Genomic DNA, 26,933 nt, shown 5'->3' with positions numbered 1-26,933 from the left:
GACCTGCATTCTGTTTGTGCACAGGTTGTGTTAAAGCACAGGTACTTTTCTACTGAAATGGAAGAAGTACCTCTAAGTAAACTTATAAAAATGTATCTTAATTTCAGCAATAGTGAGTGCTACATGTTAACAGTAACAGAAAAAAGATGGCATTTCCCCACATGACATGAACTGAAGAATTCATGGTAAAATAAGAGCAGCACATACACAGCTGTGTAAAAATATGACTACTGACGACAAACCAAAAAATAAAAACTGGCTATTAGGCAAGGGGAACAGTGTGGAAATGTCACCATTACCGACAAGGACCAAATGAAATGGTGTAAGATAAAAAATAAAGATGTGATTTCATACTAAAGAAGAAACAGCAAAACTGGGAACACAAGTTGAAGGTAAAAGAAGAGAAAGGACTCCACATTGCTTCCAGAGATGAATTTACTGGGGCATTATTAATCAACCAGTAACAATTCCAGGACATGTGGGATGCAGCTAGGGGGGCTTGCCCACGATGCAAATTCCTGCTCTAGTGAACTGAGCCTGGTGTGGACATATGAGGTCAGTCTGGACCAACACAAAACTGCTCGAGCCAGCCAGGGTTTCTGTCTTCTGTTATACCTTGACTTCTCCTATCAGCTGAACGAAGCCAGCTCAGGGTTCCCTGTACTCATCTTAAGGTAACTCTATTGTCATGTTCCTGCAAGAGTTTCTTCCCCTAAAGAAATTTAAGTTTTGCACTTTGAAATTATAGGTTTGCTTGTTTTTGGGTTTTTTTTTTCTCTTTCATAACCTAGTACTACTCTAACCAGAATGTCTCAGACTGAGTTGAGGGTACAAATGCAGATCTCTGTCAGTTAAAAAAAACACACACAGTTAAAAAATTCCCAGAATGAACACCAGCATCTGGTTCTCTGCAGAGCAAGTAAACCAGCACTGGAGTTTAAAAGCCAATATTATTACATGGTTTTGTACAGTAAACATGCAACATAGCATATGAATTTGGTATTAATGACCACAGAAAACACTGGGTAAGTAATATTACACACAACCATGTATTAACTGTCTGATTCAGACAGAAGTGTAGCACAGTTAGCAGCTACCATCTAAGCTCTTGCTTGAAGAGCAAGTGTGTAAGATTTTGAGGCTTTGCTGCCCTCCTGTTACCTGAGGGGTCCTGTCCATCAGCCGACAAGGTAGCAGCACTTTTACTCCTAGCTAGGGAGGCCTGTGTGGGGGCGAGGAGGCGGCTGATTACGCTACTGTCCAGGGGACTGAGCTGGGAGCGACGAGCTGGACAACAGGAACAAACCAAAAAGGATCCAACATGAAATCATATCATGGAAAAGACAAGCAGTACAAAGCAAAGGAAGACTGAGCATTGTTGCAAATTGTAACAGTTTTGGAAGAACTGAAGTCATGGAGGGGGAAATCCAAACTAAAAGCACAGAAGGGTTAAACACTGCAATCTCTTATGTTGCACTTCTTGTTCTTGCCTTGCTTAGTACAAGTCATTTTAATGTGCAGAGACTGGCACGTGTACAACAGAGGTGAATGCTGAATGCAGTCAAAGTATGAGACCTTTTTGACTGAGCTCTTCAGAGCTACATTCTCTGAGATTGCAGGAAAGGCTGTTTTGACATAATAAACAGAAGGCTTGCAAGTCAAAGCCAGCAGTTATGGTCAAGCATCGCCTGCACACACAGATTCACATGGACAGCACCCAACATTCTCTCATACAGGAAAGATTCTGAAGCAGAAATAATTTCAACTGTTGGCAACAGCTGCTAAAAAGGAAAGTTTCAGAACTGTTAACTCAGAGAGAAAAACATGTTAGACAAGGTGCTATTCCTCAGGGTTAGGAGGAGTTCCCAGGAAAGAAGTTATTTGTAACCTAGTGGGGAATACACAGACCAAAAGAGACTGAAATGAGAACAGGTTTCTTCCTTCTGCATGCACATGGTTTACGCCAGCAGCAGGAACAGAGAACTTACTTCTAAACTGAACAATGAAATGGGACTTAAAAAGCAAAGGTACGATTTAACTAAGAAGTGAACAGATCAGTGACATTTTTACCACTTCTGACCCTTCAATCTACCAGCTCTCAAATAGTTTGCTTTCTTAAGCAGACCCATGCTGCTATCTGCTTGCAGTGCCATTTAATAAAGACTAAGGCCACCTTAGTGGATTTCTTTTTCTGTCCAGAAGTAAAAATTTAACTTACACTATTTTATATTTAACACTGGGTAACTAAAAAGCCATTAAAAAGTCCTGGAAATTTAAGAACCTAGGAAACTAGTGAAATCAAGCCTATCCAAACTTTAAAGGCTTTTAAAAAATATTCAGTTTTATGAAACAACCACCTGGTTTTTCTTCCTTTTTCACTTTTTCTAGCTCTGGAGAGGATTGGGGTTTACTACTCATTCTACTCAAAGATGTGCTCCTCTTCTTTTCTGTTCCTCCTAGAGACCAAGCGTAAGGAAGATTATTTTTAACAAGATATGATTTTCTAAATTGCCATCCCATGCTTTGCGTTTACTAATCAGCTAAAACCATCAATGTATCATTATGAAGCCCTACTTTCTCAAGTTAAATGGTTTGGCTACCATTTGTCTACTTTCCCCCCACCCTTCCACATTTCAGAGGAATAAGGCTGATTTAGAGACAGTTACCCAATACCTGGCACTGCAATGTGCATAATGATATTTATGCCACAGTGCACAGACTGCAGGAATGCCTGAGTGCAAACATTTATAATGGAACTGGGACATGGTTTAAAGTCATCTTTGAATATGCCATTTACTGCCTCCCAGTTCTCAAAACAAACTGGTTTCTAGCACCTTTCTGTTCCACCTGCGAACCTTTGGGTGCTGACTGCTGGGAATGTGGAGGGACTTTGTTACTCAGTCTGTTTAATGAGGCACTTCTCTTTGTGGTACCTGGAAGTGAAAGTGCATGGATTAATTATGCTGAAAAGCCCAGAGGTCCCCTCCAACACCTGCCCCACTTCCCTAAGAGAGAGAGGAATGATTAAGTTGCTTTATAATATTGAATTCTTCAGAAGCAGAAAAACTGGATCAGGGAAGAACCACTTTATATAAAGTATTACTTCTTTTATTTCTGCATATTTCTGATCACAGTAGCAGGATGTCAGCCACAACAGATTCTTGTTTGACCTACTGAGGCCATCCTTGTACACCTTTAAAATACACGAGAATTTTAAAGGACAACTGCTCACAGTCTCTATGAGTATGAGTGAGCCTAGAATTAACACAGTGATAAGTGGAGATACTCCACTGATCCAGGACAAGCATCATTTTCTCATTTCCACATTCTGTTCCTTCACCCTCCCAGGTACACATGCACAACAGAAGCAATCTGGTTCATTTTGGGACTGTATTTAATGTCCTGTGAATTTACCCATCTTTTTACCAAACAGACAGTTCTCCCCAAGTGTCAGATTGAGAGCACAGGATCACTCTAAGTCACCCTCTACATCCTGATCACACAGATCACTTGGAGTCCTGTCCAAATTTGTTGTATTTCAAGCCACCTGAGACTATTTCCTCCAAAGTGACTAAGGATTCATAAAGGATTTCAGGGTATGACAATAAGTTTGAAAGCAATCCCAATTAGTTGATAATTAGAGACTTCCTTTGTAAGAGGTTTAATTTGTACTTTACAGCCCTGTTTCTGACTCATATCCAGAGCTGAACCCTGCAGACACATAATATATAAATATAATTTAAAATCACAAGCAGCCTCCAGTGACTCAGAGCCCCTGCCAGTATAAATATAGTCACTGATTTCCCCACCAGGCACAGAGTGGATGAGCACAAATTTTTCTGCTGCATCACCTTCCAACATGAACCAGCAACACCACCCTTAGCTGTGTCTGTGTCAGGGATTCTTTTAGCTCAGTTTGCTTGATCAGAGGCTGCAGACTGGCAGAACACTGCAGCACAGACCTAGCTGAATCTGCTTTTGTATTAAACAACTTTTAGCTTATTCATAATTTTAGACAAACAAAAAAGCAAAAGCAAAATCTTCCATATTTGCAATATAGGCAGGTTCATATAAAACTCTGGGAAGATTCCAAATAACAAAATCTTATGCTAAAACAAGCCAAAATATGTGTTCCTACAAATAGCTTTTATTTATCTTAACAAGTATAATAGGACAATTCCTTATCTAAATTGATTTTTTTCCCTCTCATTGGCAATCAAATGACTGAAGCTGTCTAACAGCAAAAGGCAAACTTTATTTTCATACTATGTCTATTTTGCTGAAATTTTAGTGTGAATTAAGGCATGCAAATCCATAGAGAGGATGGGAAATTATCTGTGAATCATTTACCAAGATTTGACTTTAGTAACAGAATTACAGAAATAAAAAAATAAAAAAAAGAGCAGTTTTTACCATCACTCTTCTCCTCTAACAGAGATCACATCAACTGGGTCAAAGCCCTGAACTGGATTAACAAATTGCATGAAATGCATCTGAGATCAGAATACGAAGCGAGTCCCACAGCAGGGGAGGAGGAGGAGTTTTCATTGCACCTCCTGTCTCCTCCCCAGGCACAGCTGAGCAGTGCCCTGCTCCCAGCAGCCACGCACCCCCACTTACTTCGATCTGAGGCATTCAGAAGAGCTGCAGACGAGGATTTGCTCACGGCAGCCTCTGCCTGTTTGAGGCTGGCTGTGGAGGGCGAGCGTTTGCTGCCTGTGGACAGAAGTGATAACTTTAGAACTCGCCCTCAGCTGAGCTTTCACACTTTGCTCAGAGCTCACCCTCCAGGTATTACATCCTGAAAGCCATTTCCACTTTTGTCTGATGACAAACACAACATTTTGTTTTCCTTTGAACAGGCTTGATACCATTGGCACCAGCTGGGACAGGCACAGAAAAGGTAGAGTTTAGTGGAGTCATGCCAGGATTTATGCGTATGTGTGCAAAAAAGGGATTTTTAAACCCTGTGCCTCTAATATGTAAAGACAAAAGCTACTGAGGTCGTCTGTTGTTACCAGACTGGCAAGACACAGGAAATAACAACAAAATCTGGAAAATTTCTTTCTTCATTCCTGCCACATAGGTATGTCAAAACAGTTTTTTAATCACGAGTTAATAAATCCAAACCAAAACAAATTATTTTGGAGGAATAAAACCAAGTCCTAAGGAAAGGCAAGAAAGCATTTTTATTTCTGATTACTTCACAAAATTTGCTGTACTTTAGAAATTGCCAATTTTTCTCTAAAAGCTATTCTTAAGTTAATGTTTCCTATCAAATCTGCAATTTGTCATAAAAAAACTGCCACAAGAGGTCTTAATTTTTTTTGGTATGTCTATACAGATACATATACACACATAAAAATCACATTTTGTGAGGCAGAACTGCAAGTTTATTGCAAGGCAGATAAATACCCGCTTTTTAATTTCAAATAGTGTACTTTCAGGATGAACACTGCTCCAGAGTGTGAAAGCCTTGGAAAGCCATGTACCTGCTGCTACAGAAACTCAGTAAGCAGAAAACATTAATGTACACAGAGTGGTGAAGACCAGCACAACAAACACACGAAATTTTATAAATCTAATACAAGTGATCGATTTTACTGACACACTGCACAGCAAAGATCATAAATCTGAACTCATTAGTGCATAAATACCAAAGGACACAGCAGCACTACTCACCACAGAGGCAACATCTTTTCCCTTTGCCAGCATGCTACAACAGCCCCTTATAGCCAGAGCCAGGATATAAGGATTCCTATGCACAGCCTATGGGAAGCCCTTGGGACAGTGAACAAGAGCAAAGTCCCCATGGGATAAGGGAGATCTACTGAATCTAGTTTAGAAATTAAGATCTGAGCTTAGTGGATGCTGTCCCAACATAACAAAATGAAGAAGAAAAAGAAAGGGGGGGATTTTATGAATGGAGTCTGAGAACTGGGATAACTAAACAGCCTTAAGAGGTTTTATATACGAAAATCAGGAAGCTCATAATTCATGTATTCGGGTGTTTTTGAAGGGGAAGGCTACCCTCTAGTGTCTGCTCTTTAAAGGAAATCCTGGCTCCTGCCTGAACTCAACTGAGTCCAAGGCCTCCAAGCATCACAGAGACACTTCACACAAATTTCTCTTGGTTCAATTTAGCACTTCAGCACTTGTATGAAATCTGAGATTTGGTCTATCAGCTACTGGGATCCAAGAACAGAGGTCAATGCTTTTTCAATCAATACATCTGCATGATCAGATGGCCTCAATTTCTTCCCTACCTCATTCACAGAACAACTTCTGCAAACTATAAAGCTCCTTTCTCTAAGGAAAAAAAAGCTTTAGAAGACAACCAGGAATATCCTGCCTATGTAGCACCATTTGAAAAAGTACCCCATATACCTTCTTTGGGGGAACGTTAGAAAACCTCCACCAAGGGGTTTGAAATGCAAGAAGCACACAGCCCATGTGACAGCAACTTCTCTATTTTTCTAATGGAAGGGGGAAAGCAAACTGCAGCAGTAGAGCTGAAGAAAGCACGTCTGCCATGCAGCAGGACCTGGAACTGGGCAAGGAGCTGGAAAACATGGGATCTTAAGAAAATCTCTCAGAGTGAGAAGGTTTCAATCCTCCAGGGTTTCACTGAGAGAGGGTGCTGCAGCACTGCCTGAGGCTGGATAACATAAGGCTACATGAAATAAGATCAGCTGTCTCTCACTTCCTTCCAAATTTCTGCTAGGACAAGGAAGCTCTTTATTTAGCAAGGAGAGGCTCTGGCAGCCCCATTTCTATTCTAATAGCATGTCTCCATTCCTGATGCACCTGAACCTCTAGTTCTGCTCAGCAGGCACCACTGAAACACCCCCTTTACCAGGACTGTCATCAAGGATGCTTTATTGCACAGCTTGGCCATTTCTCTTGGCAGACCCACACCCTGCCTGCTTCATCCCAGCACTGACAGCAATGCCATTAATGTAACACTTGACTCTGGGGCTTTCATCCATTTTTACATTTATCCATCAGTAGGATCCCTGCTGTGGTCTCATGAATCACACTCAACATCCCACAGAACTGCTGATGGCTAGGGAAATGTTCCATTACATGGGCTTCACTTTCCAGAGCACTCTATCACCCAAAACCTCTGCTCTGCCACTCAATGTTCCTAAATATTACTGTTGACACACCCTGTTCATGGAAGAAATATCCGATTCTGCTTTTTTTTTTTTTTTGCACAGCACTACAGCTGACAAGAATGCCTTTTGTCCTAAAATATTTAAAGAATATTTGAAATCAGTTCCTCAAATGGCTCTCATTCTAAGAAATGGGGCTTTAATCCCAAATCTGCCACAGAATTTGACAGTGGAAATGTAATATTGCATTGAACTTTGCTCAAAACATGCAGTTAGAGAAGAATACACTATTCAGCTACAATGATGTAGTGGAGTAGAGCTCATATGTGTCATTTTTCAGAGTTAAAAAAATAGGTAATTGTTGACTTTCCAGAAAACGTGCAAATATAAAGCAAAATGGACCATATAAGGACTTTTTAGAAAGCCAGCTGGATTTAAGTATCCCACATGGCTTAGGCAGATTTTCAATAATAATTAAGTAATGAGCTCCCAAAGTTAAAAAGAACTACCCAGAAATAGGAATAAATATGAGAAATGTAAAACCAGCCATGGTTCCACATTATCCACCCCACAGATCATAGCTTCATGTTTGAAACATTACCATAAAATCAAACACAGTTTTAAAACAATGTGGGTGCACCAGGGTTTGACTAGGACATTGCATTACCTGTTTATCTCCTTAGCAATTTTTTTACAGCTTGGTGCCAAGTTATCCAAATTGATCTACTGCTGCTGAACTGCCTGCATAGTTACTTCATGATGCATAAATCACAGTTTAAGCACTTATCATTATATCAGGAGCATTTGTGTTGGAAGATATTTTATCTTAAATGTGCCTCAGCAGCACTGAAGATCCTGCACAATGGAAAGGACAGACAAGGCTCATTTCCTCACATAAGTCAGGAGAGAGCAAAGAACATTATTCTGTGTTTGTTAGAAGAATAAAACCCAGTGCTTTCTTAAACATGTAAGGCAAATGTGATTTTGCCTTATGATCCAAAGCATTTCTATAAATGGCCCAGTCTGTGCACTAGAAAGTGCCAGAAATCCAAAGAAAACACATTTCATGTGTAGAATTATCTTTAGGTAATTGGGACAGCTCTGATTTTGCAAAACCCTTCATGGAAAAAATATCAAACTGCTCAAGAGACCCATTCCCTTTCAAAAAGTTTCACTAAAATAGAATTTGATTTTGCAAATGTTACTTCAACTGCTGGTAAACCAAAGCAAGAAGGAAACAAACCAAGACCTACAATGTAATTTTTGCAAAGGAATGAAACAGTCTGAAACTGGCCTTAGACCACTGAACTAATTTATATTCAAATACTTGCCCACAGAAGTTTCTCTTTTCCTTGTGCTGTATCCAGACCTCTTTAAAAACCCAAATGAACATAGCCTTTCCCTGAAAATTCCCTCAGCATGCCATGACTTAAGCTGTAGTTGAATTAGCTGGGAGGGATAGCCTAAATGAGGGGGGCTGCCTTCTACTTAGGGATCACATTTGTTGCACAGCTGGCCAAGATCCAGGAAAAGATCTATAAGAAGATGGTTTTCCTTAGTGTGAGAAGAACTCAAGCTTAAAAGGTTAGTAGTGAGTGCAAAATAACAGAAAAAGAAAATTTTAGAAATCTATACCACCAGTTCCACCTTCATCTGTGCTCTGCTGCTCTGTAGAAGAAGAAGGTTTGTAAGCTAAGTCATGATGTTATATAGCAAAAAAATGCAAGTTAACCAAAAAATGGGGATGCTGCATATCATAATGACAACGAATATCAAAGCACTTTCAAATATGTTACAAACACACACTCAAGCTGACAGAAAATGACAGTACCATACTCAGTACAATTCCACCAATACAGAGGATAGGCTGAACTGAAGCATTTTTTGGATTTATTTTATTCCTGGCCAATAACTTATGTTATTTATAGGTGGTTAGGTAGTGCATGAAAAGATCCCTTCTACTGCAATCTCTATTTGCTGGTCTGATTTCAGAATGTATACAAGCAGAAACAGTTAGTTGTGAAACAGGAAATTATCTGAGCTAAAATTAAAGACTGTTAAAATGCATCGCCCAATCCACAATAGAATCCATGTTCCAAGAAGCTTGAACTGTCCAATGCATTTCCTTACCCATTACTGGGCATTCAAATAATCAGTCAGCCTTCCATAACTCCAAGGCTGTGTTTAAAACATTTTAGATGTGATATTAGAGTACAACTGGGTACTTTTGGTTTAATCACCAGTCTTAGCACTCCATTACATTAACTGCATTTGAAGGGCTCTGAATTATCTTAATATTACAGATCATAATTCCCCTTATCTGATGTTTGAGGGCTGGCAGTGCTGTCAATGTGCTGTGTTTCCCATGAAGCTTCTCTCCAGCTCTTCCCAAGGTCAGAAATAGCTCTAAATCTGAGCAGCATTTCAGGGCAAGTACAGATATGACACTTTCCCATGAGCCACACATAGATCCTGCTTTAAGATCCCAGATAGGAAAGGATGCCCAGGTCCCTATGAATAGTGCTGCATCTGCCAGTGTTCACACAGAATATTCTGTGATTTCAGTCCTACTAAAACCAGTGCTGCTTACCTGTTTTGCCTTCTGAGTCTGGAGTTACAGACCCCCCCCATGACCATCTCTTCTGTCGTGTTTCCAGCCGTTGACTGCGTTCCAAGGTGCGATGCAGAACTGCTTCAAAGCGCTCCTACCAAACAACACCTCCATGAAGCTTGTAACTGTTAACCACAGCAACACCAGGAAACAAAATACAGCCTCCCCCCCCCCCAGTATGATTTATAATCTGTTTTACCAGGATTTTGTTACAAAAATTATTATGCAAAGAATGTTGGAGGCAATTAATGGCTTCAAAACACTGCAAACATGATTAGGTTGAGCTAAAGCACAGATAATCTATTCTGCTCTTTACTTAAAATAGCCACCAAACAGATTTCCTATTCAGTAAACAGCACTACTTATTTTCTAAATAGGGATGAACCCCAAACTGAGCAAAAGTAATCTGTTACCCTTGAAACTATTTCTATGATGAAGTTATTTCTAAAAGGTGATAAAAATTCTCCATTATAAAATACCAAGTATAAAGTTATTTGTAATTTCAAAGAACTGCAAAAACAATGACCAGGTCTTAACAGATGCTGACATTATGAGAGATTGAGATGTGACAAAACCAGGAACAGCAAGACATAAAGGCAAAGCTACAAAAGAAGACCAATGAAGTTCAGGTCCCAGCAATCACTGCTGACAGGACAAAGAGGGCTGGAAGAAGCTTTTGCTGCTGTCTCCAGAACTAGTAACTGCCTGCAGGGGAGCTTTAGCTCTTGTGCATAAAAATGAACCATAATCGTGCTAGTTTCCTTCTTGCCAGCCAGGTTTCCACACGTGTCAACAACACATGTCTCTTCTGGAATAGCTATATCCCAAGTGATCTCTTGAAGCAGTATTTTCTGCAGATACACTGCAGTAAGATGTCAAGGGAACTCATTATACAGCCATTTCTCCCACTTGGGGACACTAGACTTTCACCTTCTTTCAACACCATTTCACAACACAAACTAAAAAAGTCGCCGTGCAAAACACACAATGTAAACCTGGAAGGAAGGGAGGATTCTGCTCACTGACAAAAGGTAAAACTAAAAGTTTTTGTTTGAAATATAAAGCTTAGTTTCCCTGTTAGAGAAACCTGAACTAGAATTTACCTAAGGTGCCAAAGTACCCAGACATTATGTAATCTGTAGATTGTATTTCCATGGAGGTATCTGCAGTGCAGTAATTTTTCAGTCAGAGTTAAAGACATAGGCTTCACTTTACAAATGACAGAAATGAGCTCAAGACCTCAATATAGTAAGCTGCAGAGCTGTGCAGAATGACTGAGGAGCTGTGGAAAGACAGGTATCTGAATCCTCACCACAGCTAGTGGTCTTCAAGATTTTTAGAACCACTCCCTTTTCCACAGTATTTGCTACTGTGCTACTGCTCCTACCTTATTAGAAGATTAACTAAACAAGGCCTGGCTGAAAAAGTTAACAATATTGTTAACAAATGATAACAAATACATACAAAATATGTATTTTGATGCACTTCTATCTACCAAATATAGATGGTTGTAGATGGTATTGTGCTGGTATCTTTTCCTTGTGTCAGTGTACCAAAGTCAAGATCTGTTTTCACTTTCTGACTGAAGGCAAGGTTTTATAGGTCAAATCCATACTGTCTTCCCACCTTCCAGATTCTGGATATATAACCCTATGCAGAAGGTCATCTCCAGGGACTGAGTAAAAGACAAGGTAAACACCTCATTGCTAGTCCTTGTCTTCCTTGATTATTCACTCTGGTGGCCACTTAAAACATAACTACTATCCTCAAAACTGCACGAATAAATGTAATAAATGTAACATCTTTTTGAAGCAGAAGAGATGTTTTCTGCATGAAGTAGCTGCTTAAAGAAATGACACTGCACTGGACTGCCCACCCAAACATTTCTGTTCTCCAGCAGTGTAAACTATGAAGTTCAAATGGAATATCAATCTGATCACACCCAGGAGCTCATTACAGAAAACCAAACACCAGTGTGGAATACTGCCAGTGAAAAAGGGCAGTAAAGATGGATTGCTAGAACACTGGACTCAAAGGAGCAGCCAGCCAGACTTACAAGCTCCTCACCAATGACCCACAAGCAAGTTCTTACAACCAGCTTATGAAAGAACAGAATGTGTGATGCTTCCACATGGTGATGCTGACACGCTGGAAATGAACCCCTTCAGAACTTGCACATTTAATATGCACTAACAGAGCTACTTGTCAAAAGGATGGAATAACTTCATGTATTTATTTCTGCTGTCAGCTTCTATCCATTGAGTGAGTCCCAAACTCAAACACTGCTCTGCCTTTCCATGTCCAGTCAGAGCAAAGGCCAGTGAGAACAGTCACTACACAGTTCAAAGCAGCAAATGACAAACACACAGATAACATCACCACCTTTCATCATACAGGAATGAGTTCTGCTTTAGAAGAATTACGAGAATGTGAGTCTCAGGCCACAGCAGGGCCTGAGAAGGAAGCAAGACACAGAAGTAAGAGAATCTAAGACCTGTCACCCATTCTGATTTACAGACAGACTCTACAAAGTGCTCTGAAGGCATTTGGAAATCTAGGAATATGGGGTGGGAGTTTTGCTCATGTGAAAAATAGCCAGTGGTGAAGCAGCCACAGCTCCTGAAGTCCTGAGTGCCTCAGTTATAGCTAAAGCTCTATGGGGAAGGTGAACATGTGCCTACATAGCCCACTGTAGATATGGAAAATACTTTTATGTTCTAACACATTCATCATTTCCCTGAGTTTCTCATTCACAACACTTCAGAGCATGGTAATGTAGGAAAACCATGTAGATCTTTTAATCTATGGAACTTTGATGTGTGTTACCTTTTCCTCCTCTATTTTTTGTTTCCTCTTCTCTTCTACTGCTGCCCTCCGTTGTTCCTCTTTTTGCTTCATTTCTTTTAGCTTTCTCTGCCTTTCTTCTAACTGTTTTTCATACTGGAGTTTTGCTTTTCTCTCCTTTTCAAGGATTTGTGTCTCTTTGGCAGCTGTAAGAATATTTTTAAGAAAAAATTAAAATCAAACTTAGCCATTCATTGATATTGCAATGCAACTTACAAGCAAAAGACTATCCAAGTAGAATTCTTACCACCTGAAGTGAAAATGTACAGGAAGATGAGCTTGCAGAGGTGACAACAGACAAGAGACTCATCCTTAATTCTGTCCCCAGGCTGGATGTGGAATTAGAACTTTGCCTGCCACTAGGCTTTACTGTCTAGACAGGAATATCAGGATATGTATATTCCCTATATTAAGCATACACTTTTCTTATCAACATAATGGTGACGTCTCTGTAAGGAAGCAGTACATTAAAAATGAAAAAGTAGAACTTTTTATGTTGTATATTTTTTGGGTTTTAGAACAAAATATAGTAATATATAAGGCACTGAGTGACAAGATGGGAAGACCCTACAGTTTCTGCATTGGAGTTCAAAATAGGTTTATCACCATTCTCTGCAGCCTCCACCAAGGAACAGCTGTGTGCAGTTCAACAGGAAACCTCAGGTCCTCTGACACAAAGCTAGAATGCACAGAGTATTTTCCATGGCCAGACAGATGAAATTAACCAAGAGACCAGATAATCACACCAACAATGCACAGGCAGCATCTACACATAGGGCACCCAAAATATTTCTGAATTTTATATGCATCATAATAACTACCCTGTTCCCATATTAGGATAACACAATAATTCCTGTTGTTGTGGGTCTTTGCTTTTATGTTGAGAAAGAAATGTACAGCTCAGAAAGGCATCTCTCCTCACAAGCAGAGAACCCAAGACCCAGGACTGCAGGGCACACTGTGACCCTTTCATCTCCTGCTACACACACATGCCCTGATTCACATCACAAACAGCACAAAGCTGGGCAAGAGTTTTCTGCTGTTATCTAGTCTCAGATTCCCTGCTAAGATAAAGTGTATACTGCTGACACCTCGATACAGGAGTCATTTCAGTGTGCTGGGAAACAAGGGAGGCAGTGCTCAAGGCAAACAAGCCATTCAAGTAGCTAAATCTTTTTTGGTTTTCTCTGAATCAGCATTCTCCAAACGTCAGTCTTCAGGGCTATAGGAAGGAATTCTAAGCTAAAAGTTCTATTTTCCAAAGTGTTTTTGTTAAGGCTTTCAATGAGGAATTAGCTAAATTTGCTGGGTGGTTGATAAGAAATGGAAGGTCAGGAGTGACATAAAGCTTTAAGAAGCTAAAATTCTTTAGTGTTCTCCTCTTAAATCAAAAACTTCTTCATTCAGGTTAACAGATGGACACTGATGCAAGACCAAGAGCAGACCTTGTCTCTTGTCCCCAGCAAGCTGACAGAAAGTGACAAAACATGGAATAAGGGTGACAGTAATTCCTTTAAGAGAAACATTTTAGAAAGTGATATTTTAAGTGAAACATGAAAATACCATGTTGCTTTTCCCGCTCTTCTCTTCGCTCCCTGGCCAGTCTTTGCCTTTCTTCTGTTCTTAGCATGGAACCATCTATCACTGTCAAAAGAAAAATTGAAGACACATAATTGTCAATGACTTTGAACATTCAAATTTAAATAAAATGTCAAAAGTCTTTACTATCAAAAGGAGAATGAAACTTCCTGAGAGATGCACACACCACCAAATCACTGGACACTCTATATAGAGATTAAAAATGCCATCTGAAAAATTCACAGAAAGCTGAACATCCTCCTCTTCCCCCTTTCCATTCCCTCACTAAACTATCTTTAATTGGTGCAAGAGAAAGCAGACACCATATTAAAGTTTCCATAGGAACAGTCAAAGGAAACCCTAAGAAGTCAGATGTGTGAGAACATACCCTATTCCATATTCAGCCCTGATCCTCATTCTTGTACATATTAACGCCCATGAACAAGAATGACAGGAATTTAGGGAAATGTCATCTGGGAACAGACAGTTCACCTGTCATGACAAATTCAGAGCACTGCAGGACAGCTCATTTGCAGACTAAGCAGAACCAAGACTTAAGCAGTCTTTGCAGGTATAAAAACTTGAATTTCAGCAGGAAGTGAGCTGGTAACTTGCCCAGTTACCATCATTTATATTTGCTGTCATGTCCTGCTTACAAGACAGGCAATTTCCACTGAACTCTGAGCCTGTCAAAACCAGAAATCTGTCATCAAAACCAGACCTACAAAACATCTACCAGGTCCTCTGACACCTCCTGAAGAAAGAGCACCAAATTTCTCTCCAAGTATGTTCTTTTCAATTCCTACTAACCCTCCCTTGTGAGCCCAGCACTTCATTAAGCGCAATGACCTGTAATTATACCTGGTTTAGTTGCTGTCTTTATTGAGGTCTGGACTGCAAGAGGGCTAATGCCACTTTGGCTTCTTCTTTCTTCTGCTATGGCTTGGGCTGCAGCAACTGTGAGAAAGAATCAATCCACATTAAGAAAAGCTCTACAACTGAAACGCATGAAATAAATATCTAAAATAAATACATAAAATTCTACTTGAGGTCGCTGATGCTTTTATTAAACAATTAACTGGGGGCTGCTCAGCTTGTAAGGAAAAACTTGTCAAATGAGACTTGAGACCGGGCATAGCTTTTAGTTGTAAAAATATTGAGCAAATCTTGTGTTTTAAGACTATAGAGTTTCAAAGATCAAACATAATAATAACTTTAATTACTCTTCTAGAATAAACTCCATTATTTTGCAAAGCTATATGTGACTTACACTCAATAATAGAAACTCTTTGCTGCCACATGAGTATTTGTGGGCTGCATACATGTATGCAATAGCCCATTAGCACTGCTGGAATCATATTCTGATGAGACCCAAGCAGGGAGAGGTCTATGAAGACCTGTCATTATTTCATGACATGAAAGAGAAAGGGGATTAGCTGCATAAAGTAAACCATTAAGGGATGCTTACAACATACTTCTGAAACTGGATCTTCAAAAAGAAATTTTAATTAAGACTCCAAAACAGAAATTGAGCATTTGTGCAGAGACCCATTCACCTTATCTGAGCTTCACCAAGGCGACTTCAGCAAAATGCAGGGCTACAACTCACAGATAATCACACAGAAAGGAAATGCTACCAATATTCATTTCGCTGCATAACAAAACCCATTAACAAGTCAGGGAGACTAATTTACTGTATCATTCTCTCCAGATTTTCTTTGTTTTGATATCAACCTTCACTAATCACCTCGAAGGGTGTGAAGAGTTACTGGGAAAGCAGGCAGGGCAACCTGTAAGACAGCATTACCCCAGTGCCCTGCACAGCTCAAACAGAGGTGTCCTCACACACTGCCACCCTGCTCTCACCTTGGCTGACAGACACTGGCAGCTCAACTGGCTTCCATGGAAAAGCCCAACTTTAGGGGAAGCAAGGGAACAGAACTCAGAACACACGAGAAAGTTGAGGCCAGTTTTACCCAGAAAAGGCAAATCCACAAAAGGAACACATAAGGTGCTGTGATCTCACCCAGTACGTGAAGGACCAATAGTACAAATTGCTGTTCTATATTAAAAAAGGAGACTACAACTTTGCCAGTGATCCGACTTCCCTTTATTAAGAGGACTGCAGAATGCAAAAGAGGAAGGAAGAGTCTTCCTCTTCTCCCTGCATTGCCATGACAACTAGTTGTGTCATGGTAATAACCCTCCCTAAGGCTGTGCCCAAGAACAATCACCTCAAAGTGTTTAATCCCATGTGATTTCAGTGATAAATGCTGATTACAATACTTATTCAGCAACTCTAAATTGTCACCCGCAGCTGTTGCCATGTCTTGAATTAATTTTTCACTGCAGCAGCAAACAAAAGTCTTCCTCAACCCCATCCTATACATCTCTGAGGCTCTTTTCACACAAGTCAGAGACCAGATATACTACAACACAATGAGATTACCAACTGGCAAAAAAATAGCTTAAAAAAGGCTCACTGTTTTTCCACTATCTAGATCAGACAAGACAGACAAAATTCTGGTTTTTGTACACTGTTGCATGTCACATGGATGGGAATCCAGCCCAAAAAAAACACCAAGTGGAGAACAACAGAATTATCTATTCTAACACAAATAGAAGTGAAAACAGCCAGAGGAAAATTAGCCCACTGCAGGTGTTCTGAGAGCAGAAATGTACAACCAGGGCATTCATATCCAATGACACCTTTGTACATCACAAAGGCTGAAGGAACATAAGCTCCTTCAAATATCACTTAGATTTCAGACAAATACAGAAATCCAGGTACATCTTTCCTCAAGGGAGGAGGGAGAGGTGCCCAGGAAGCCTGAGCCAACTCAACCCAGGCAGGAAATTATCCCAACAGAACAAAGTCACTCTGCACCTAAACCACCTTCAGTTAAAACCAACACCGGAATTTTGCCTCAACTCTCAAAGTTTAAATATCCAAATTTCCATAACAAAATTATAGTAAGAAGCAACCTGCAATTAAACAGGTACAATAATAATTTTATTTTACTTGAAGAAGTATTTTACCATTAGAAACCTTGCTGAACAAAGCAGCCATAATGGATATGGGGGATTATGTATTTATTTACTCAATCAAAAATAAACATTCATTTGGAATAATGTTCATGATTAGAAGGCACTGATTTAAAAATGTGTCACATTTGCAAAGCAATTAGTCAGCTTATTTTAATTAATTAAGGTTGCAAAAGACTACTATTCTATAAGACAGGAAAGTGGGTTACAGAAGCAGTTCAGCTTGCAGAGGACACAGAGGTGAAAAAACTCTAGAAATACCCAGCCAGAGGACTTTGCACATCAAGGTTTTTTGTATGCCAGATAAAATATTTTACGTTCACTCCTTCAATACTTCATTATTTGCATAGAAACAATGTGCTTACACATTTGGAAGTAGCAGATTTAAGGCACAAGGCGTGCACCTTCATGTCACATGGATGTGATCCATTTAACCGACAGAAAGCCAAAGTCAAATGTGAACTGGGGATCTGAACAGAACATTAATAAAAGGAGTACAGACATCACATTAGATACATTCCTGAGATGTGTGAGCTCAATTTCACCAAGTTCCTAGTCAACAGACAGGTTTTATGGCCCTTGACAATTTCACAGTAAATTTACAATACAAAACTGTGATTTTCAAAGTCCACATTTTACTACAGTAAAAGAAAATGCACTGCATATTTACCTGTACAGGTAAATATTGCACTATGCAATCTTTAAGAAATACCTATCTTATTTTGATTTGATATGATAAAAAAACCTTAATAATTAATATACTTAAATGGTTTTTGGCACAGATACCTATAATTTCTCTGCCTAGATTTCCATAATGAATGTAGCAGTCTGCTATGGAGTGAAGCTTCATGGAAAAGAATTTTCCACTAAATATATCTCTGTAAAATACAGAACCCAATACCTCTGTAATGAATCAGGATACCCCAGAACAGGAAACCAGTTAACAACCATTTCACTAGAATCCGTGTCACATGTTGCATTAATGGGGGGTGCCTTCATGGACATATTCAGCAAACTCGCTGGAGAAGAAAAATTCTCTTAAGAGTAAAATTATATCTCATTTCTATTCAGAGCTTGCTCTCTCACAGTAGTCTTTCACAACAATATTTTGTGATCAGCATAATGTGTGTGATTATTTTACAGTAGTCTACCTTTAAGTGCCCAGGTAAAATTAATAAAAATATAAGCCATGCATGAGGCTAATCATTATATCTGCATTCATGCATAATAAAATAGAGCTATTTGAACCATGAAATGATTAGGTAATTTGGGAAGCAGTTTTCCTTCTGCACCCTCATCACCATTTAGCGCCCCAGGTCTGGCTAAGCAAATCGGAGATAAATCAAACCCACAGAAGCACCAGGAGGTGACATTCTAGATAAATCCACCTCTCCCAGTTTCACTTCCAGCTCACGATCCACTGACAGTGCTGGTGCTGAGGTGCCTCCCTCACACCGAGCATGACAGTACTTCCCTTCCCTGATCAGGTTTCCAATATGCCCTGAAGAGACCGGTGCTAAAAATAAACCTTGATTTCTATTTCAACCCTTGCACACGGCTAATACCCTTGGCCCCTGCCAAGACTGGCAAAGAACCCGCTGCTGTTCTTAGTAAACCTCATCAGGGACTGCAGCACTTCTGTCCCTTTCCCCAGCGAGGTCCAGGCCTTCCATCCCATCCCCGTGCCCGCGACCCGGCCGGACACTGCCCCTCACTCTCCCCTTCCCTTGTGCAACTACAGAGGAGAGCACAATGTGCTGACTTTCACAGCAATCCTCCTGCTTCTTATGATTTAATGACTCGTTATGCAAAGCAAACAAAAAAATCCCAGACTAAGCCTCTGAAACAGGGGGTGTTATAGGAGGGCTCCTGAATGTTAAGCATTGTTATGATTCTAAGTGTGTCCATAAAAGTTTAAAGCAAACAACAAGAAGCCAATAAGCAATCCTTGAATCAAAAGTGAACCTTCCAGCAAATTATCTCTGATTTTATAGCAAACTGTGCCAAATCTGCAAGCCTCCATTTCTGCCTTGCTCAAGTACAGGGAGCTACTGTTTGCCAGTAAGTGTTCAGATCGTTTTACTAAGTTTTGTACATACTCTCAGGGAAGATAAGAAAAGTCAGGATTCAAGTTTCCATACAATGCCTTTTAAGCTGATTTTCACTCATTAATTAACATAGGTTAAGACAAACAGATGCAAGATCATATGCTTGAAGCTTTAAGAAAAATTAGGTATTGGTTTTTACACCACTGCTCCTTGTTCACATGACACCAGAAGAAGGATGCACCTTCACACAAACAAGTGGACAACACAGAAAGTTTCTAATGATGAAGAGAAAGCCCTCTCTGTGGGCACTCCTCTCTTCCCTGTTTTCCCCTTTTCTGTCTTTCCCCGTTGATCCTCACATCCCATCTTTGGGCTGCAAGGACTGACAGGCTCCACAAACAAACACATGAGCTTCCTGGTAGGCACCTTCTGACGGACCAGCTGGAAGGCAGATGGTTCTCCTGTTTTGTCTGGGCAGCCACCAGATGGGAAGCACAGAGATCTCCAGAAAGCAGTGCACACTCTCAGCTTCAGCAGGTTAGAAGAGCTTCCTGTTGTCTTATCCCTACCCCAGACTTCATTTGCAAACTTTGTCCTGTATTTATTCCCTACACGGGATACCTATTTTACTACCTTTATGTGCTTTCCTCCCTTTAAGACCACTTCCTCAGCTAATTCTGTACAACATGCTGATTTTGCTTCCAAAATTCAAGACAGTTCAAGGTGATTTCTTCAGTTGATCACAAGTTTTGATCCTACTGGGAAACCCAACACAAACATTCCTTTGCAATATATGAATCAGCAGCTCCATGAGTATTTGAGACATACTTGTAAGAACTTAAATTTTTACTTATCTTCAAACATCCACATTGAGATTAAGACCTAGAATTATTTTTCTTTTAAAAATCACATAATTAACAAAGTTACTTATTTCTTATAAGGAAACCTGCAAAGCTACAGCTGAAGCAATCTTAAAGATGGATGATACTCATACTATGTACTCAACCTGGGGCATGACCAGAAAGGCACCAGGAAGATTGCTAGTTCATTTTTGCATTGATCTCTGCACACTTTGCCCTAGGGGAAGCACATAATCAAAACCCAACTTGACTGTAATATAAGCACAGACCAAGGCATTGAAATTTGTCCTTAAGAGAATTAGCAGCCATCTCCAGAAACTTTCTACAGTCAGAGATGCTATACCATTGCTCAACAGCCACACCATCCTCACTACCTTCAGTTGCCTGAACACTACTGAAAACACACCTGTGGAGTCTCACTGACTCCCACTGTCACTTACTCTCTTATTTTAACCTCACTTACACTGCTCAGCCATGAGTTACACTTCTTGCTACTTAATGGAAAAAGCAACTGCCAGCACAATGCTTAGAAAGGACAAAGATGTGTTACCAAGTCTTGCAGAAGCCATCATAAGGTTAGTAAGAAGCACTCTGTGCTGTGCACACAGGGCTGACAAGCTAAATCTATCTCCTTCTCTGGAAAAGACACCTGGTTTCCACAATTTGGGGTTCTTTAGTAGTGAGGTGTATTATTATTCATCTCTTGAAAGAAATTAAGTGGAATGACAGCAGCAACTCCACTCTCACAAAAGACCCTTGTGAACCTTCTCAAGTTCAGCTGAAATATTTACCTGTTTCTGCATACTGGAAATTCCAAAGTATCCTAATACACAAGACTAAAATGAAAGTAGTCTATGCAATGAATATGCCCTTACATAAATTCAAGGGATTCATTGTGAAATTTACTAATTATGTGACATAAATGCTTATATATAGGGGTATACAGATTTAAAACTCCCAACTGGACAGAATCAGATACAGGTTTAACAGCTACAGAAGGACCCAAAAGGTAAAATGGAAGATTATCAATAACCAGTCTGCTGTACAAATAATTTTCTCTATTTAATAGCACTGCCCAGTGCCTCAGGAGCACATATCTTGTCCCTCAGTGCTGGACTGGCTTCACAGATGCCAGAACAGTCCCACTTTAGCCTCCTCTGCACAGCTCAGCTCCCGCTGGAATTCTAACTCAAGCACTGGCAAAAGCCACAGACAGAAATCAGCTCTCTGCTTTACTCCTCCACCTCCGGGGGCTGCCTAACACTGACTCCCCTTCACACTCCTGCAAGCCATGGCAAAAAGTAACTTCAGGACAAACTCTTGCTCTCTTCTCTTATTTCACATCTGTTTTTTTCATTGTATTGTTTCTTTCTCTTGCCGTGCACTATCCGTAGCACTGGCAATAGCTAACTTCTCCACGACTTCCCTCTTTCCTGAACAGTCTGGGGGTTTTTTGCTTGCTAGAAGCATGGCCTTGAAAACGCTTTTGTCCTCGTGTTTGCAGGCTGTGGCTATTGTTTAATTCACCCAGCCCAAACAATGGCAGCCCAGACCACAGCCCAGCACTGCGAGCCACAACAGACTCAGGACAAACCCTGTGAAAACACTTTTGAGCTTTCTTTTGGTGCAAGGACAGCAGTTCCTTTACAAGACAGCAGTGAAAACTACTGCTTTTGCTTTTTACACTTGATTAATTTCTCACGGAAAATTCAGAGCTCATTCAAACTGTCTGTGCATTTCAGAAGGAGAGACTAGTGTTGGCATTTACAGGCCAGTCTCAAATCAAACTACTCAATACAGAAAATGCTGCAGGACACTGACAGGTCCACAGCGTGTTTAATGCAGCAAACCCGCTGTCTAAGGCAGAAAAGGGGATGCAAAATGTAAAAGGAAATAAACTGCAAATTTTCTTAAAGCTGTACAGTTCACCCAGCTAATTAAAAAATTAAGACTCTGGGTCACTCCAATACATGCAATGTAAGACCCCAGCAAAGCACCCATGAATCAGTCCCTGCCCTAAAGAGCCTGAAGGATAAGTGAAAAGTGGAAAATGGGTGTAAAAAAAGCAAGCAAGAAAAAGGAGCCAAAGACACAAATAAAGAGACCATATTTCTTTCTTAATTCATTACCCAGTGGCAGAAAGTCTTTTAAAGAAATGTGTAAGTGAGCAAGGTGACGCTCACTGATCTGGCCTGGAGATGAATGTCCTTGGTTTTAATGTCTAGAACACAACATACAAAAATATTCAACAATTCTGTACTGCAAAAATGTTCCTCTCAGAAGTTCTCTAGGCAAAAATAAACAGAGGATAAGGTTTGAAATTAATAAATTTTAAAAAATTATATTAAATTAAGTTCTTTAAGTATAAAGATCCCTACAGTATTTCGATATTCTTGTAGCCAAGCCCTCTTGGGCTTGGGAGAGGAATTTTAACACTTGGGAGCTTTGAAACACTTGCCCAGAGAACAAGCCACTACAATATCTATTCTCCCTCCCAAGATTCAGGTCAGTGCATTTAAACAACAGAGAGTGTCTGTAAATTAAGAGTCAGTTAAGTACTCATAAAAGAGTATTTTAGAAGCTCCCTGTGAATTATGAAGGAAAAAAAAAAACAACAAAAAAAAAACACTATGAGAAAAGAGAGAGGTATTCTGAGCATGGCCAGTGGTAACTGTTTTCTTCAAAGGCAACTTCAGCTGGGGATCCTTCACCTAGAAAGCAGAGGCTCCAAACTGACTGGAATATAAAAATAATTTAGATGAAAACAAATGTCAAGCAACTATGTCAGCCTTCCTTAAAAGCAAAGGCTTGTGTCCCTTTATGCACAGGCATTATGCAGCACGGTGGAGGTTTCTGTCTCTTTCAAACAAAAACAATTCTGAGCAACACTTTTTTCTTCCATGAACCACACACTCCAGAAAACTTTAAACGCCAGCATCTAGAAAGGTTTTGATTATTGGACAGGCATATGCAAACACACTGAAAGCATATCATCAATTAAGATTAACCTGGTTGTAAGCTGTATAATTGGAAGCTAAATGGCACTAATTTATTTGTGGCAGACAAGAAATTTGCAGTCCCAGTTGGATTTTAAACTACCACAAGTAATCCGATAAGTCATATTCACAGAAGTCATTAAAACTGCATGGTCAGAATTTTATTTCTCAGGGTGTCCTTTCACAAGAGGACTGCAAGCATCTCCAATTATTTAATCAAATTTAAAGACAACCAGCAGGTTTTGATACCCCTATTATTATAACTAACCTAGATTATTTCTTCCATTTATCTTACAGTAACCCTTCTTTCCTCTCTTATCACCTCTTGAACTGAAAATTAATAATAGCGTATCAGTACTCCCCTGTCTTCTTTTTGAAAAACACAAGTGTATGAAGAAGCAGCAGTCCTTAATTCCAGTCACTTTTTAAGACTATGCACAGTTAGGGATAGTGTAAGCCACAGCATCTCTGGGCTCTCACCATTGGAGTTATGACCCTTGCAAGTCATTACTGACTGAACAGTTTCATCTGAATTGAAGCATAGAAGCCAAATTTATATTTTCCACTTTCAACACATGAAGAAATATGTAAAGAATGGAACATTCTACATAAGAAACTGAAAAAATATGCTGTATATGCACATGGTTTGGGTGGTTTTTTTTGTTTGTTTGCTTTTTTCTCCTTACAGCAAGGAGGCTATATCTCCTGAAAGTATTTGAAGAAATCTCAAGAATTAAAAATTCTAAATTTGAATAAAACCTTTTATAAACCACTTACAACTGGAAGTAATCTTCAGAATGCTAAGCACATCAGCATGAAATTATCCCTACCATGTATGATTGTATTTCCCTGAACAAAAAGAAAATTAAATTAGGGCTCATAGCCATCACAATCATATTAAGTTCTCAGCCTGATTTGGGAAGGTTCTCTCACCACTGAGATCTACGAGAAATCCAATTTCTGTGCAGTTCTTTGCATTTATCACCTTGGCACTCTGCAAAGCAGTCTTACTACTTTCATGCAGGGAAAAAAGATGAAGCACAAAAAACCCTTGGAACTTTCTCCAGAGTTCTGAGGAGTTTGACAAATCAAGAGACTGAAGCCAGCCCCAGTGATCATCAGCTGAATGCCCCAGTGATGGGCTGCCTTTGCTCTGCAGATGGAACCTGTACCAGTCACTCATTCAAACATCACCAAGCAGGACAACAACTGAATGCTCGAGATGCTTTTCATGCAGACCTCCCACATTGTGAGAAACCTGGCAAAGAAATGGTTTCCTCGTCTTGCTGCTTCCCAGGCAAGATCTGAAGCCCACCTCTACTGACAACCACACTGCAAATCCCGAAGGCTTTCAAGGATCCGAATTCATAAGTAAATTCTTTCTTCTTCCAGCAAGCAGCTCTGACACACAGGCCAACTCATCAACTGTCTGACTGACATGCTTCTGGATCCCAAAGAACTTCCTCTAGACAGCTCTGACCATCTTCTGTTGTGGGACCAAGACTGTACCCAAGAGTTCTCTAGTACTCCTACAAGTGCTGGTACAAGTTTGTGTTCCTAAGTTATGCTTTAAAACTGTTATCTAGAGGCCAGGTAAATCTGTGCATGTCCCTGACTACTTGCTTGAGCAATGAAGTTGCACTATTCGTTACCCATCCATCCTTCTTTTCATGCCAATTCTGTGTACATGCCCTTGGTAAAGCTGTTGCTAAGAACTGTAGTCTGGGCAAAATGGACAAAGCCAGACAGTGCCGCTTCAACAGGGAGTAAAAACTGATTGCATGGAATGAAGCTATTGTTTTATTAGAAAACTTCCAACCAAACAGGGACCTGAAGGTCATGGAATTTATGCCTGAAGCTAGATTTACTGAAAAAGGCACTTTATTTTGTTCCCCAAACCTGAGACAGGTTTCCCAAAAGATGATGCAGGTCTTGGAAAGGAAAATATGTATGAACAGCATTTAAATATATTATTTTGAACAACCTTTGCAACAGCAATTCAATATGAGTGGAAATCCTGGCAACAGCACAGGAACACCAAGATCTAGTAAAAAAATCCAAACATTTCCTACCATCCATACTATAAAAGATGGGAGTTTTCAGTATTCCAGTGAAAATGAAGACAATAAATGTAGGCTACAGCAGCTTAAATTACTGGTATTTTTCCTCTGATTACCCACACTACTCAAGGAAAACCTCACTTACTGGATAAACCACAAGTACCCGACTATTCCCCTCTTCTCACATCTTAACAAGCTAAGCAGTACTTATGGCATTAGAATAGGATCAAAAATTCCTCTTCATCCCTGAGGGATGACAGCAGCAAACATGGATAACAAAAATGGGGTAAGCAACTGCCATCTATGCACTGCTGGTTCAATGTACAATTAATTTCTAATGTTAAGTGATGTTCAGAAACCTTAACTGCCTTCTAGTTGTGGTAGCAGATTCTGCTTTTTGTCATCCACGTAAAGGAAATAAGATTGGACAAGTGTGTCAGGGCAGAAAATTATTACAAAGGAACTGCAGAACTGGCACTGCAGGCATGAGTTGGCCTGCAGAATCTTAATTACAGTTGATACTCTCTTAAAGAAGGAGAAACACCTTTTCCTTACCTCAAGACTAGACTGAATTTAAGAGAATATTTTTCTTGCCAAAGATACAAAACTGGAAATTGGTTACAAGTGGCACCGTGGGATTCTACGTGTGCAAGACCTAAAAATTAACAAGCACCAATCACCCACAGAGCAAAGCAGTATCAAGAGGCTGGTCACAGAGAGCAGAAGTGAACAGAACAAGAACCCAGAAGTGTCCTTTAATAAGGACCCACAAAGGTACCTGTGCAGAAGGTGACTATACAAACAGTATGTAACCACAGCTCTTAGCCAGGCTGCCAGAAAGAGCTGTGGTTTCTCAGCAAGATTCTCTTCATTTATTGTCTTTAAATGTGAGATTCCCAGACACAAGTTCAGTGACAAACGGCTGAAGGCACACAACACTGTATTTGTTTTGCATAGATGTTTCTCCAGATTGATTAAGACAGGAAAGTACACAACTACCCACAGAGCTGCAGAAACTGGGTGGAAACATTCTTGTTAGCAGGTATTTTGGAACTGAGGAGCCCCCCACGCAGCCAAGTGAGCTCAGACAAGCAGGAAGTTCCATCCCTCCCCAAACACCCGAAGGGGAGCGTGGGACTGAACATCGAGGTTCCTTTGGATGTCTTTTGTTTTTTTCTACATCTTCTCCAAACAGCTGCGATATCAGACTTGGCTGCTGCTCACAGCCTCTCCAAAGAGCAGCAAATACTGTGGCAAATTATCCTGCAAATTCCACCGTCAACCACTGGATTGCAAGGATGATTTCTAAACATCATTTGCTCTCTCCAGAGAGTGCTACTGACTGGGAGCTCACAGACAGCACTGATTCACTGCACATTAGCACTGAGTTTATCTTTGAGCACATAACTGCTACAAATGCATTCTATGTACACTGAAGTTCAGATTCTGGTTCAGTGACTTCTACCCCCTCAGGGAAAAAAAATTCAAGGTCTAGCCTTTCCAGGATCTAGGAAGGGAGGTTGTTTTTTCAGCATGATGTGCATATTACAGCATGTGCATATCTGAAGGGAGATGGAGCTGCCTGGCCCAAGGAGCATTTTCTCTCTGATTTTGGGACTAAATCTAGGTCGTGACAGCTGTAACCAAATATGGGTGCCCATCCTTAGAAAAACTTAGAAGAACACCATGTAAGTGCATCCCATATGCAAAATAAAATTCAGCAGTTCTAGCAGGAAGAATACAGCCTGTGCAGGTGAGAACTGCTATCTTTTGGCA

General features: G+C 40.1%; 1 protein-coding gene across 1 annotated transcript in view; it reads right to left on the bottom strand.

The window, feature by feature from the left end:
* MAP7D3 (MAP7 domain containing 3) overlaps positions 1-26,933 on the bottom strand; it is a 43,329-nt gene that overhangs the window by 15,275 nt on the left and 1,121 nt on the right. Inside the window, exons 2-10 of the mRNA XM_068204692.1 lie at positions 15,010-15,105; positions 14,134-14,214; positions 12,553-12,716; positions 9,706-9,820; positions 8,751-8,783; positions 4,621-4,716; positions 2,835-2,933; positions 2,358-2,456; positions 1,162-1,287 (exon numbers count right to left, since the gene is read on the bottom strand). Of these exons, the coding sequence (XP_068060793.1) occupies positions 1,162-1,287; positions 2,358-2,456; positions 2,835-2,933; positions 4,621-4,716; positions 8,751-8,783; positions 9,706-9,820; positions 12,553-12,716; positions 14,134-14,214; positions 15,010-15,105 (909 nt within the window). The remainder of the gene's footprint in view (positions 1-1,161; positions 1,288-2,357; positions 2,457-2,834; positions 2,934-4,620; positions 4,717-8,750; positions 8,784-9,705; positions 9,821-12,552; positions 12,717-14,133; positions 14,215-15,009; positions 15,106-26,933) is intronic.

Source organism: Anomalospiza imberbis, chromosome 14 (genome assembly GCF_031753505.1).
Source record: "Anomalospiza imberbis isolate Cuckoo-Finch-1a 21T00152 chromosome 14, ASM3175350v1, whole genome shotgun sequence".
Lineage (NCBI taxonomy): Eukaryota > Metazoa > Chordata > Aves > Passeriformes > Viduidae > Anomalospiza > Anomalospiza imberbis.
Note: the sequence above shows the minus strand (reverse complement) of the source record. Positions and strands in the feature narration are given on the sequence as shown.